This window comes from Brachyhypopomus gauderio, chromosome 3 (assembly GCF_052324685.1).
Source record: "Brachyhypopomus gauderio isolate BG-103 chromosome 3, BGAUD_0.2, whole genome shotgun sequence".
NCBI classification, from domain to species: domain Eukaryota; kingdom Metazoa; phylum Chordata; class Actinopteri; order Gymnotiformes; family Hypopomidae; genus Brachyhypopomus; species Brachyhypopomus gauderio.
In genome coordinates, this window is record NC_135213.1 from 41279502 (window position 1) to 41295299 (window position 15798).

General features: G+C 44.0%; 1 protein-coding gene across 6 annotated transcripts in view; it reads right to left on the reverse strand.

Moving 5' to 3' along the window:
* LOC143509563 (mitogen-activated protein kinase kinase kinase kinase 4-like) overlaps positions 1–15798 on the reverse strand; it is a 76253-nt gene that overhangs the window by 25198 nt on the left and 35257 nt on the right. For 5 of the 6 annotated variants that reach the window (XR_013129706.1, XM_076998430.1, XM_076998427.1 and 2 more), the window contains 7 exons: positions 10937–11015; positions 8044–8219; positions 7818–7890; positions 6888–7098; positions 4947–5126; positions 1914–2000; positions 407–991 (listed from right to left, as the gene is read on the reverse strand). Coding sequence is in view for 5 of the 6 variants with exons in the window: in XM_076998430.1 (XP_076854545.1) it covers positions 407–991; positions 1914–2000; positions 4947–5126; positions 6888–7098; positions 7818–7890; positions 8044–8219; positions 10937–11015 (1391 nt within the window). In the remaining variant the exon portion in view is untranslated. The remainder of the gene's footprint in view (positions 1–406; positions 992–1913; positions 2001–4946; positions 5127–6887; positions 7099–7817; positions 7891–8043; positions 8220–10936; positions 11016–15798) is intronic. The other variant, XM_076998432.1, reaches the window with a different exon arrangement.

The window sequence follows — 15798 nt, forward strand, 5'->3', positions numbered from 1 at the left end:
AACTGAAGATGTGTCTGTTTCACTCTAGAACTGAAGATGTGTCTGTTTCACTCTAGAACTGAAGAAGTGTCTGTTTCATTCTAGAACTGAAGAAGTGTCTGTTTCACTCTAGAACTGAAGAAGTGTCTGTTTCACTCTAGAACTGAAGAAGTGTCTGTTTCACTCTAGAACTGAAGATGTGTTTGTTTCACTCTAGAACTGAAGATGTGTCTGTTTCAATCTAGAACTGAAGATGTGTCTGTTTCACTCTAGAACTCCACAAAATCTTTGGCCTAAAATCATCAGGAAGTTAAAAGCATGAAAATCATGGTGAGCAAGCATGAAGCAGAACTGCTAGTAGCACTTCTATGCAGAGGCAGCGTGATCAGTGACTAGCAAATCAGGTTGCAACAACGGGTTGGTTCACCTCTCTGATTGGCTCAGAGTCAGGGGCGGAACACTGAGATTCTGACTGGAGCACTGGATTGGTTTGCCCGTCCTCATGAGGCGGGGTCTGGGAGACTGAGGCACGGTGCGTTTGGTCTTGCTGTGGAACTTTCACACAGCTCGTCTCTGAAGAAAGATCCTGTTTCAGCGAGACTTGTTTAAGCTGCGGGACTTGCTGAGGTTGTGGGATCCTGCTTTTTTCTTGAGAGTTCTGCTGCAGCTGTGGGGTTTTGCCCTTGTCCTGCACAGACTGCTGTGGCAACGAGGGGGATCTGGTCCTCTCTGAAGCAGGATGCTGTAACTGAGGGATTCGAGACCTCTCTGGGATGGCCTGCTGCTGGGTCTTGCTCTGGTGTTGCTCTAGTGGACCCTTTCTGCTCTGGTCAGCCAAGCACTGAGGCACAGGAATGTTGCTCTTCTGAGCGGAGGCGGTAGGGTGCAGGGGGGGCGGTGGCGGGATGCCCGGGGGGGCCTGCAGGGAGGTCAGGCACGCCTGCTCCTGCTGGAACTGCCTCTGCAACCTCTCCGCCTGCCTCTGCTCCTCCTGCTCCCTCCACTTAAACTCCTGACACACACACAGTGCGTTAAAACGGCGGAGGAAGTGTCAGGTGTGTCGAGGTACAGCTGTCATGATAGCAAGGTCATGCTCAATTTCTGATCGGTTATGCACAATTAACTTAATTAACCAGTAAAAAGAATAACGGGAACTGATCTATGATACGTTTTGTAAGAAATGTTTAATCCTTTCTCAAAAACACAAAACAAAGCTGACGAATTAGACAATACATACTAGGAAAGAATGCTGTTTCTCACCATTACCTAATGATAATAACAAGCCATTTTTGTGTTTCCCACCTTTAGAGCGTTCACTTCAACTTATCAACTCACCTCCTTGATTCTCAGAGTAGAGCAAATCAAACAAGTAAAAAGCAAACCAAAGATAAATACAAAAACAAAAGTGCAGAGCTTGGGGTTCATGGGAATGACATGTTCTGTTTTTAAAGACTCTAGTACACTGAAAGATGATATAGTGAAATAGGTGTTAACCCAATTCAGTCACATTCTAATAAACAAAACTAGTGACGAGTATCCATAGTAACCCGGTGTGTTTGTAAAGATACTACGTCCAAGATGTTAATGAGCTCCAGGTGTTTTAAACAAACAATCAACTAAAAGTGAACACTGATGACATAATTCCTTTCTGTGTACTCACAATATATAAAGTCAGCCTTTAGTTTTATTTATTTGATAAATGAGATTTGATATAAAGAGTGTGAGAATGAGAGCAGAAGAAAGAGAGAGAGGTGTGTGTGTGTGTGTGTGTGTGTGTGTGTGTGTGTGTGTGTGTGTGTGTGTGCGCACGTGTGTGTGTGTGTGTGTGTGCGCGTGTGTGTGTGCATGTGTGTGTGTGTGTATGTGTGTTTGTGTGTGTGTGTGTGTGTGTGCGTGTGTGTGTGCATGTGTGTGTGTGTGTGTTTCATGCTCACCATCAGCATGGCCTGCTCATGGCGGAGCTGCTGCTGTAGGATCTCTAGGTGTCTTTGTTCTTCTTCCAGTTGTCGCCGGATGTACTCCTGTCAATCAAACACAGAGAGATGTCACTCCTGTCAATCAAACACAGAGAGATGTCACTCCTGTCAATCAAACACAGAGAGATGTCACTCCTGTCAATCAAACACAGAGAGATGTACTCCTGTCAATCAAACACAGAGAGATGTCACTCCTGTCAATCAAACACAGAGAGATGTCACTCCTGTCAATCAAACACAGAGAGATGTCACTCCTGTCAATCAAACACAGAGAGATGTCACTCCTGTCAAACACAGAGAGATGTCACTCCTGTCAATCAAACACAGACAGATGTCACTCCTGTCAATCAAACACAGACAGATGTCACTCCTGTCAATCAAACACAGAGAGATGTCACTCCTGTCAATCAAACACAGAGAGATGTCACTCCTGTCAATCAAACACAGAGAGATGTACTCCTGTCAATCAAACACAGAGAGATGTCACTCCTGTCAATCAAACACAGAGAGATGTCACTCCTGTCAATCAAACACAGAGAGATGTCACTCCTGTCAATCAAACACAGAGAGATGTCACTCCTGTCAATCAAACACAGAGAGATGTCACTCCTGTCAATCAAACACAGAGAGATGTACTCCTGTCAATCAAACACAGAGAGATGTCACTCCTGTCAATCAAACACAGAGAGATGTCACTCCTGTCAATCAAACACAGATAGATGTCACTCCTGTCAATCAAACACAGAGAGATGTCACTCCTGTCAATCAAACACAGAGAGATGTCACTCCTGTCAATCAAACAAAGAGATGTAACTCCTGTCAATCAAACACAGATAGATGTCACTCCTGTCAATCAAACACAGGGAAATGACACTCCTGTCAATCAAACACAGGGACATGATATTAACAAAGAGTTTTTTCCCTTGTAACATATATTGTTACAAGTGTACAGGTGTCCTGTAATAATGAACACACCGTCCCCTTTGGGGCTGGAATAGTTAATAGCGGTATATATAAACGTGTGTCTGTATGTGTGTTAGTATTTGCTGGAATAGTTAATAGCGGTATATATAAACGTGTGTCTGTACGTGTGTGTGTTAGTATTTGCTGGAATAGATAATAGTGGTATATATAAATATGTGTCTGTACGTGTGTGTTAGTAATTGCTGGAATAGTTAATAGCGGTATATATAAACGTGGGTCTGTACGTGTGTGTGTTAGTATTTGCTGGAATAGTTAATAGTGGTATATATAAATGTGTGTCTGTACGTGTGTGTGTTAGTATTTGCTGGAATAGTTAATAGCGGTATATATAAATATGTATCTGTACGTGTGTGTGTTAGTATTTGCTGGAATAGTTAATAGCGGTATATATAAACGTGTGTCTGTATGTGTGTGTTAGTATTTGCTGGAATAGTTAATAGCGGTATATATAAACGTGTGTCTGTACGTGTGTGTGTTAGTATTTGCTGGAACAGTTAATAGCGGTATATATAAACGTGTGTCTACGTGTGTGTTAGTAATTGCTGGAATAGTTAATAGCGGTATATATAAACGTGGGTCTGTACGTGTGTCTGTTAGTATTTGCTGGAATAGTTAATAGCGGTATATATAAACGTGTGTCTGTATGTGTGTGTGTTAGTATTTGCTGGAATAGTTAATAGCGGTATATATAAACGTGGGTCTGTACGTGTGTGTTAGTATTTGCTGGAATAGTTAATAGCGGTATATATAAACATGTGTCTGTATGTGTGTGTGTTAGTATTTGCTGGAATAGTTAATAGCGGTATATATAAACGTGTGTCTACGTGTGTGTTAGTGTTTGCTGGAATAGTTAATAGCGGTATATATAAACGTGTGTCTGTACGTGTGTGTTAGTATTTGATGGAATAGTTAATAGTGGTATATATAAACATGTGTCTGTATGTGTGTGTGTTAGTATTTGCTGGAATAGTTAATAGCGGTATATATAAACGTGTGTCTACGTGTGTGATAGTGTTTGCTGGAATGGTTAATAGCGGTATATATAAACGTGTGTCTGTACGTGTGTGTTAGTATTTGCTGGAAAAGTTAATAGCGGTATATATAAACGTGTGTCTGTACGTGTGTGTTATTATTTGCTGGAATAGTTAATAGCGGTATATATAAACGTGTGTCTGTACGTGTGTGTTATTATTTGCTGGAATAGTTAATAGCGGTATATATAAACGTGGGTCTGTACGTGTGTGTGTTATTATTTGCTTGGCGAACCCTAACCCTAGCCATCTTTTCCTCCTTCCCTGGAATTCAGTCCATTTTTGTGGCCAATGTGTTCAGAATCAGAATCAGAATCAGAATTGGGCTTTATTGACCAAGTATGCTCACACATAAATGAATTTGTGTTTGGTTACAGTAGCTCCCAGTGCACAATAACTAACAGTAACATTACCGAAGTAAAAACATTTACTCACACATAAACACACACACAAAACATACATTGTAAACCGTGTGCAAAGTTGTATATCTACAGTAAAGTGCTGAGTGCGGCAGTTAAAAGGCACTGAGGTGCAGACTGAGTTAAATAGATAAATTAAACTGAATTAAATAAGGCATATATATATATGAGAACAGGAAATTACTGGCAGAGACAATAAGTACAGTGGTTCTTAGGGACCATCACCAGATTAATAAAGTGCAGTACAGGAGGTGAACAGGGTGAGAGGGACGAGCTGGATGTAGATTGTGAGTGACAGTCAGTCTTGTGTGTGTGTGACAGACTGTATACTGTATGTTGTGTTGTAGTGTTCAGCTGTTCATGAGAGTGATGGCATGTGGGAAGAAGATTCTCTTTAGTCTGGTGTTCTGGTTCAGCCTTTGCATAAGCAAACAAGGTGAAAGACAAAACTAAATTCCGTAATCAAACTATTTGAGCCTGAAACATTTGGCCTGTGTATAAATCCAAGTAATAGTGAACTTCTTATTGTGATTGTGTAATGAGGTAAAATGTTACACCTGCTCCCGGTCTGCTCTCCTCTTCTCCTCCTCCGCTCTCCTCTTCTCCTCCTCCGCTCTCCTCTTCTCCTCCTCCGCCCTCCGCCGCTCAATCTCCTCCAGACGTCTCCTCTCCTCCTGCTCTCTCCTCCTCTGTTCTCTCTCCTGCTGTCTCCGCAGCTCGCGCTCACGTCGCTGTTGCTGTGAACAGCCAGCGGAGGGCAGAAGAGAGAAGGTGTCATTCAGACAGACGGGCAGAGAAGGAGAAGCAGAAATGGAGCAAGACAGGAACAAACACAGAAAGAGTAATAACAAACAGAAATAAAAAACAGAAATCCAACAGCACGTGTACTGCAGGAGAAATGCGATTGTCCTCCTGCACACAATACGCTACTTCACAAACCTGTCAGTATTGTGAATTATGCATTTTAAAATGGAAACTAATAAAAGTAGCTTATAAGACAACACTAAAACACCATCTTATGGAAAAATAATACAATTACCAGGGGGACTAACTAGATATTAAATAACTCATATTTTGTAATGCTCAATTCACACTATGAGATTGTCTGTTTTTCTGCTCACTGGGCGGTCATAGAGGTTATAGAGTAAATGGAGTTTGCTCAGGGCTCAAAAATCACTTCATGTGATCAGTATGTGTGAACTGATGAGGTGAGGTGAGGTGGTGAGGTGATGATGAGGTGAGGTGAGGTGGTGAGGTGATGATGAGGTGGTGAGGTGATGATGAGGTGAGATGAGGTGGTGAGGTGATGATGAGGTGAGATGAGGTGGTGAGGTGATGAAGTGATGAGGTGATGATGAGGTGATGTGAGGTGGTAAGGTGATGATGAGGTGATGAGGTGGTGAGGTGGTGAGGTGATGATGAGGTGGTGAGGTGATGATGAGGTGAGATGAGGTGGTGAGGTGATGAAGTGATGAGGTGATGATGAGGTGATGTGAGGTGGTAAGGTGATGATGAGGTGATGAGGTGGTGAGGTGGTGAGGTGATGATGAGGTGGTGAGGTGATGATGAGGTGATGAGGTGAGATGAGGTGGTGAGGTGATGAAGTGATGAGGTGATGATGAGGTGAGATGAGGTGGTGAGGTGATGATGAGGTGATGATGAGGTGGTGAGGTGATGAGGTGGGTTGCCAATCATTCGCAGAATCCTGTAAAATATCTGGACCCATTGGTGAGACCAAATCCTATAATGTGAAAGTGATTGCAACCAGGGCGTGTTAGCTATAGCCAATTAGAATACAGGATGCAGGATGTGATGGGGCAGCAATATAAATATAAACAAATATGCAGTAAAATGTTCAGTAACTTCTCAACATCTCTTGTTTCACACTTCGTGAGTTTAATAAAGATGGATCAGATTTGAACATTTTACTTGTGCCGTCTTTATTATTCTTGGCACTTTGAGCGTTAGCTGTTCTTTGCTTCATGTGTGATTCATGTCTTGATCAAAGTTTAGAACTTAAAAGGTTGCTGGTAGATGCGCATTAATATAAGCCTCATATGAACATGCTGAATAATGATTACTACCGAATTCAGCACAGACAACATTTAAATATTCTAGAGCTGCTGCTGCTCTTTAGCCAATTCTCAAAGTTACTCCCTACAGGCCTGAGGAGCCTCGGCTCTACCAAAAACATAAAACAGGACACTAGAACAGTCCAACATAAGAAGCTATCCTGAAAACACCCTGATAATGGCCTGGATCCTCCCTCGGCTCCGCCCTTTCCACCTGCAGCTTCCTCGGCCATGCCCTAAGCCCCGCCCCTACCTCAGCCAACCTCTCTTGGCCTTGTCCCACCTCCTCCAGTCACCTCCTCCTCCTCCACCCCTCACCTCCTCCTCCACCCTTCACACATCCTCCACCCCTCCTCCCACCCCACCCCTCCTCCTCCTCCAGTCACCTCCTCCTCCTCCACCCCTCACACATCCCCCACCCCTCACCTCCTCCAGTCTCCTCCTCTGTTCCTTCTGCTGTTCGATGCGTTTCTGCCGCTCGGCCAGCAGCTGGCGCTTGTACTCCTCCTGTTCACGTAGCTGCTGCTCCTGCAGGAGCTGCTGTCTCCTCAGCGCCTCCGAGCGCTCCTTATTCTCCTGCTGCAGACGGATGAAGTCTCTCCGCAGGGTGGACTCGCCCGGCACGTTGACTATGGAGCTGCAGGAACACGTCCATTAACACGGCTGCAGCAACACGTCCATTAACACGACTGCAGCAACACGTCCATTAACACGGCTGCAGCAACACGTCCATTAACACGGCTGCAGCAACACGTCCATTAACACGACTGCAGCAACACGTCCATTAACACGGCTGCAGCAACACGTCCATTAACACGGCTGCAGCAACACGTCCATTAACACGGCTGCAGCAACACGTCCATTAACACGGCTGCAGCAACACGTCCATTAACACGGCTGCAGGATCACGTCCATTAACACGACTGCAGGACCACGTCCATTAACACGACTGCAGGACCACGTCCATTAACACGACTGCAGCAACACGTCCATTAACACGACTGCAGCAACACGTCCATTAACACGACTGCAGCAACACGTCCATTAACACGACTGCAGGAACACGTCCATTAACACGACTGCAGCAACACGTTCATTAACACGGCTGCAGCAACACGTTCATTAACACGGCTGCAGCAACACGTTCATTAACACGACTGCAGGAACACGTTCATTAACACGGCTGCAGCAACACGTTCATTAACACGGCTGCACCACCAGCACAGCGCGCTGATCATTTACATCATGCATATCATCCATTTTGTGTGGGTGATAAAAGAGAACGAAACATCTGTGATAAAAGGAGGAGTGTAAGTAGTAGTAGATCTGTGAGTGTAAATAACTGCACATTTTCACCTGGGTTCTCCTTCCTGCTCCTGCGTCTCCTCCTCTTCCTCCTCACTGCCACTATATTCATATTCAGTCTCATCTACAATGACCAGAAACACAGAACGCACATCAACACACACAAGGACAAATGTATTCCCTCACAGCACCAATGAATACACACACATACACACACACACACACACACACACACACACACACACACACACACACACACACACGTGTATGATCAGACCTTTCTCTCCTCTCTTCTTGCGCGTGCGATCGATGTGATCTTTCAGCTGGATACGGACTTGTCTCTCGTTGGGCTGGTCTCTGATGAACGGGTGTTTCAGCAGCTGCTCTGTTGCCGGCCTCTGGGTGTAGTTCTTCACCAGGCAGCTTTCAATAAAGTTAAAAAATTTCTTGGACCTGAGAGAAACAATAGATAGAAACAAAAGAAACACCTTTCATACACGACTTTTAAAAAATGTCACTGCATTTGCAGCTCTACAGTATTTTTAAACCTCTCTATCTGATAGTCTTAATTATGAAAAGGTCACAAAATCTTGAAGAGAAAATGTTATTATATACTAAGCAAAACATTATGTTATTATGTGTGGTGGAAAATTTCATATTTTGCCTTTCTGTAGTCATATTCATCAGTATACATATATGTACTAATCACAGTAATAAGTAGAATGGAAATCACTTTATTAAGATATATTGAAAAGATTTAAGGCCAATTATTGTATGCTTTACTTGCTTGTAATCTATCTATCTATCTATCTATCTATCTATCTATCTATCTATCTATCTATCTATCTATCTATCTATCTATCTATCTATCTATCTATCTATCTATCTATCTATCCATCCATCCATCCATCCATCCATCCATCCCTCTCTAGTGTGAGGTGTATTCCTGAGTGTAGCCGGTCTCTGGTGGACCAGAGGCACAAGGAGGCCTTCGCTTGATCACCCTGGAGGGGAGGGATGATACCTCACCTCACCTCATCACCTCACCACCTCATCACCACACCTCATCACCTCACCACCTCACCTCATCACCTCATCACCTCACCTCACCACACCACATCACCTCACCACCTCACCTCATCACCTCACCACCTCACCTCACCACCTCACCACACCACATCACCTCACCACCTCACCTCACCACCTCACCTCACCACCTCACCTCATCACCTCACCACACCACATCACCTCATCACCTCACCACCTCACCACACCACATCACCTCACCACCTCACCTCATCACCTCACCTCATCACCTCACCTCACAGTGATGTCAGTAACACGTTACTTAGTAACGCGTTACTCTAATCTTACCACTTTTTTCGGTAACGAGTAATATAACGCGCTACTATTTCCAGTCCAGTAATCAGATTAAAGTTACTTATCCAAATAACTGTGCGTTACTATTTATATTTTCCCTAGTAAAATATATATTTTTGCTTTCTTCTTGGCTCAGTTCTACTTTTGCGTCTGATCATAGCGCTCGACTCCGCACACTGCGCGCGACCCTGTGAGAGCGCGAGCACGTTTTACAAGTCAACTTGAAATTGTAATGGTATTTCGTTTCACAAGCTGTCTGACTGAACTGGGGTGGGTTTCCCGAAACGTTCGTAGCGCTAAGTACTTCATAACCTCATACGTTTCATACGAGGTTACGAAGTACTTGGCGCTACGAACGTTTCGGGAAACTCACCCCAGTTCGCTTGTATTACGTTTACAAATAAATTTACAAATAATATAGCGCAGCTACACAAACGTAATGTCAGGAGATACTGTAGCGACTCCTACTCCTCACGGCGAGTCTTGCCCTTTAAGTGGCACTGGGGGGCGGAGCCTGCGCGCGCCAGGGTTGCGTTATCAATAAAGTTTCCCTCCTCGGGATTTTTGGATTAAGCAGTTTCTGCCTCGGTTACCGAACCTGCTTCAATACATTGTTACTGTTAAAAATGCACTGCCAATAAAGTAAGTATTGGAAAAATTTATTTTGCTGCTGAATGTAACTACTAAAGTAACTTGTAATCTAACGTAGTTACTTTTAAAATCAAGTAATATGTAACGTAACTAAGTTACTTTTAAAAGGAGTAATCAGTAATCGGATTACTTTCTCAAGGTAACTTAGCCATCACTGTCACCTCATCACCACACCTCATCACCTCACCATCTCACCTCACCTCAACCCTCACCTTACCACCTCACCTCACTTCAACCCTCACCTTGGGGCAGTCATGGCCTGGCGGTTAGGGAACTGGTCTTGTGACCGGAGGGTCGTGGGTTCGATTCCCAGATCTGAGGCCATGACTGAGGAGCCCTTGAGCAAGGCACCAAACCCCAACTGCTCCCCGGGCACCGGGCTAGGGCTGCCCACCGCTCTGGGCATGTGTGCACCACAGCCCCCTAGTAATCACTAGTGTGTGTGTGTTCTAACTGCACAGATGGGCAAAAAGTGGAGGACAAATTTGGCACATTTAATAAATTTTAACCTTCACCATCTCACCTCATCACTTCACCTCATCACCTCACCACCTCACCTCATCGGGCCACCAATGAGGCCCAACGTCCATAACTCGGTTACTGAATTATGATGGAATCATGTAGCACTATGGACTATGGTCTGGATAAGAGCGTCTGCTAAATGCCGTAAATGTAAAAGTAATGTAAGTGGTGCAGAGGCTTTAAGTGTGTGTAACAGAGATCTGTGGATCGATCCATCTTTCTCTGTTTAATAAACTTTGATACCTTACCCAAAATGCTTTTGACTATTCTTGCTCACCACTAAGGTTCAAAATTTCAGCGACAGATACAAAAATGTTTTGGGTAGCCTAAAAAACATAATCAACTGGAGGGAAAAATCAGATTAGAAACAAAACAGAAGAAATTCCGAAATTTGAATATTAATACATAATGTGATATGTTGTTGAGAACATTTTGATATCATCAGCTTTGGTGAGTGATATTGTCAACTTAATAATTTATGCTTTTGTGTGTTATGACAGCACCTTTGACTATTTTAATGTTTGCAAATATGTATATTTTGGGGTGCGTTATTTTGCTTTCCTTTATTCCAGCAGGACACCATCAAATCATTTTTACCTGAGGGAAAAGTTACTCACCATTTCTTAGATTTGAGTCTGGGTGGAGGGTTTCTGGGGATGAGGAAGAGTGCTCGCATTGGATGCATGTCACACAGCGCTGCACAGAAGAGCAGACACATGGTTATGGAGTCACTGACATTCATCTAGGGTATGAAATACAGACACATGGTTATGGAGTCACTGACAATCATCTAGGGTATGAAATACAGACACATGGTTATGGAGTCACTGACAATCATCTAGGGTATGAAATACAGACACATGGTTATGGAGTCACTGACAATCATCTAGGGTATGAAATACAGACACATGGTTACAGAGTCACTGACAATCATCTAAGGTATGAAATACAGACACATGGTTACAGAGTCACTGACAATCATCTAAGGTATGAAATACAGACGCATGGTTACGGAGTCACTGACAATCATCTAAGGTATGAAATGCAGACGCATGGTTACGGAGTCACTGACAATCATCTAAGGTATGAAATACAGACGCATGGTTACGGAGTCACTGACAATCTAGGGAATGAAATGCAGACTTCAGCGTTTTGAAAATCCTGTTCACATATAAATACACTTGCCTAAATGTCTATATAACACAACAAAATCACGTTATAAAATAGTTTTATTAATGACAGCATTTCCTGAAACTTAACAACATCACGTTATAAAACAGTTTTATTAATGACAGCACTTCCTGAAACACTCAGTGGATCTTTTGCACCTTGGGCTCAGGTCTATCCACACATGCCAAATGAGATTCAGGGACAGTTTCTGACCAGATTATGAGTCCTCAACACGTACAGGAGAAGATGCAAATATCCTGTGCCACTTCCATTAGAGCATCTCAGAGCACTAAGGCCGTACCCAGGCACACTGGCATGGTTCATGCACAATCAGGATGGATTTTACCTTTTAAATCAGCAAGTTTTCACCAACACAATGACCTGGCCTTCCCAGTGACTTAAAACGGCACTACTAATATCTGCTCTATGCCACTGGTTTCATCTGAATTTTTCATTTTACACAACTTACCACAACTAGTCTGAGCTCCTCATCCCAAAAACTGACCATCTCCTCGAACGTTACAGCCTCCACATCCAAACCGCACAAGCAATGATGCAGCAGACTGAATACTGAACTGTCATCTGTTAATTATCTATTATCTGTCATTTCTCCCACGCTCGTCACTTTGTGCTGTCACTTTAATTGGTATTGCTAATTCTGTAAAAGTGCTATGTCACTCTTCGTACCGAAGCCCCCACATTCTGCCTGGCATTTCTGTTATTGCGCTTATAATTTATTTTCATGTTGCACCACTCTGTTTACTGTCTGATCTGTGCAGAAGTGTTAAACATTTAATTGTACGGATTTTGTGGCTCCAAGAACAGCTACTTTTGACATGACAATAAACCAACTGGACGTGATATTGCAGTAAGGAGAGAGTAAGAGAGGAGAGAGTGAGAGAGGAGAGAGTAAGAGAGGAGAGAGTGTAAGAGAGGAGAGTGTAAGAGGGGAGAGAGTAAGAGAGGAGAGTTTAAGAGAGGAGAGAGTAAGAGAGGAGAGAGTAAGAGAGGAGAGTGTAAGAGAGGAGAGAGTAAGAGAGGAGAGTGTAAGAGAGGAGAGTGTAAGAGAGGAGAGAGTGAGAAAGGAGAGTGTAAGAGAGGAGAGAGTGAGAGAGTGAGAGAGGAGAGAGTGAGAGAGGTGAGTGTAAGAGAGGAGAGTGTAAGAGAGGAGAGAGTGAGAGAGGAGAGAGTGAGAAAGGAGAGTGTAAGAGAGGAGAGAGTAAGAGAGGAGAGAGTGAGAAAGGAGAGTGTAAGAGAGGAGAGAGTGAGAGAGTGAGAGAGGAGAGTGTAAGAGAGGAGAGTGTAAGAGAGGAGAGAGTGAGAGAGGAGAGAGTGAGAGAGGAGAGTGTAAGAGAGGAGAGAGAGAGAGGAGAGGGTAAGAGAGGAGAGAGTAAGAGAGTCATGTTTAACTGGAGCTCTTAAAATTCTTACAAGTACAGAGGTTTTAAAATGAGATAAACCTAAGAAAAACTAAACAAACCAATGTAAAGTAGGTAAAAGGATAAAAACTACTCAACTTTCAAGAAAAAAAACAAAAAGGGACAACTAATTTTGCAGAAAACTACCAACAACGGAAGAAATCAAGCAAAAGCTAAGCTAAATACAAATCAGCTAACAGCTAACAGCAAAAAACGAATGATAAAGCCAAAGGAAAGGAAAAACAATCTAATCTATAAGAGAGAATCTTCACCCAAGCCTTCCTTCAGGAAATACTGAGGTAAGAGCCTCATCTATAGCACATTTCAAGCATATTTGTTTGTTCAAGCATTAAAAATTAGCACCTGTGCTATTGTTACTGGTAACCTAGAGTAGTAGCCAGCAGAGTTAGCCATGGCTGATGCAACCGTGGGAAAACTCCGCCCCCTCACTATAAGATACCCAGCAGAACTAAAGACCACACAGGCCAAGAAAACATACAAGCATAAAATGCTAAAAGAAAACCCAGAGAGCCTCGCAGCTGACTCTAGTACAGTGGGAGAGAAAACCACCATTACCAATCTCCTACTGTATACGGACTACACTGATGCCTGGCATAGAGCTATCTGTGCCCACTACAAACCACATAAAAAGAGGGGCATATGTAGTGGTAGACAGATACTGGTTGGAAATGAAGATGGTGACAATACTTTCCTAACTGTGAATATTTATCACAATGGAACCATCATGTTTCAAGGCAGTGAGGCCAGTCTTTGCTCTGTTCAGGAGGACTTTAATTTTATTAAAGCACTAGCAGAGACTGAGAGGGGAACTGTAGAGGGGAAGACTAACACCCGAGTAACCCAGAGATCGGGGGAGGGGCAGGAAAACAGCTCTCAGCCTGACACAGCCCAGGACAGAGCAGCCCAGTACAGAGCAGCACAGGACAGAGCAGCACAGGACAAACCAGCACAGGACAAACCAGCACAGGACAGACCAGCACAGGACAGACCAGCCCAAGACAGACCAGCCCAGGACAGACCAGCCCAGGACAGACCAGCCCAGGACAGTCCAGCACTGGGTAAACATCTACAAAACACAATATCCCAGCTGAGGGAAAGCGTCTCTCTGCAAGAGGTTGAGATCATAGAACTCAAACATCTACTGTCCAACCCACCATCCAGTGACCTCTCCCAGCTTCTCAAAAGCCAGCTGGACCAGTTTAAGAACTCTCTCCTAGAACTGAGAGGTGAAGTTCAGAAGCTCCAGGAGGACAGAGAGACCCTCAGGAGGGAGCTCACTGCAGTCAGAGAGGAACTACACGTGCAGGACAACACCATAATAAGCCTGAAAGAGGAGCTACACCTCATGAACAACACTATGATCAGTCTGGAGGAGGAACTACAGAAACTGAAAGCCAACCAGCAGACATCCAGTTCTGCAGAGAAACATTTAATTGACCCTATGCCACAGACTGCCCACAATAACACCCACCCAGTCCATCCAGAACATCTCCTTACTCAATCTGAATCTTTTCACACCCAACGAGAACCACGTCCCAACTCTACTAAAACACCTCCCGCCAGACCTGAGCCAAACTCAGCCCAACCTGATCCTAAACCCTGCCCAGCACAACCTGAGCTACAACCGGCACAATCTGAGCCAGACAAAACTCCTAACACACACTCAAATATTCCTACAGACGCAGACATAGTGATTTTAATTGATTCCAATGGAAAATTCTTAAATGAGGAACAGCTCTTCCCAAGTTCCAGGGTTGCCAAGATTTGGTGTCCTCGAACCAGTGATGCCCTTCAACTCCTCACACATGCCATTTCTAGTAACCCAAGCCATATCATCATCCACACTGGCACAAATGACTTGAGAACAAAGCAAGAGAAGGTAGCAGAATGTGTAAGAAGAGTAGCACAGAGAGCCACAGAAAGCTTCCCCTCCTCCAAAGTCATCATCTCTACCATCCTACCTAGAAAAGACTTCCATCCAGCTACAATCCACAAGATAAACGCAGAAATCTCTCGTGGCTGCGCACTGATGGCTAATGTACACCTGGCCCACCACACCAACCTTAGCACCCACGACCTTCATGACCACGTCCACCTGCACAAAGACACCATGAGCATCTTTGCCAAAAATCTGAAAGACGTGGCTCTTGGACGCAGCCCAGACAGCCCACCAAGGGGCAGCAGAACTCCCGGCCTACATGCAACCAGATCACTACAGGCTCCTTCACCCAGGAAGATCAACACACACTCAACCACCCGCACCTACCACCCCACACCCCCACCTCATCTTCAACACACCCACTACCACCGCACACCCCCACCTCATCTACAACACACCCACTACCACCGCACACCCCCACCTCATCTACAATACACCCACTACCACCCCACACCCCCACCTCACCTTCAACACGACTTCTCATCACATCGTACAAGACCAGCACGCCAGACCACAACCCCGCAGAGACACACCAAACCAAGACCAGCAGCCCACAGAGAAGTTCACTCACCATCAACATCTAGCCAGACACACCCACCACCAACACTCAACCACAGCAAGCAACCACACCAACAGACATACGCCTCTGCAGTAAAAACTACAACCCCCACAAATAATACAGAGATGGACGAAATCAAGCAGCTCCTCAACCTCATATGCAACAGACTGTTGAGCTAAGTCCCATGATCACAACTCATAAATTGAGAAATAAATTAATAGATAAACAGATAAATATTTAACATTGTATATATATTTGTTGGTCGTTGGACATCTTAACATGTATGTTTATATGCATGAATGTTTACACATATAATAGCAATACTTCATATTTACAGGTTTATCTCATTCTAATTCTTTTGTACTAGTATTA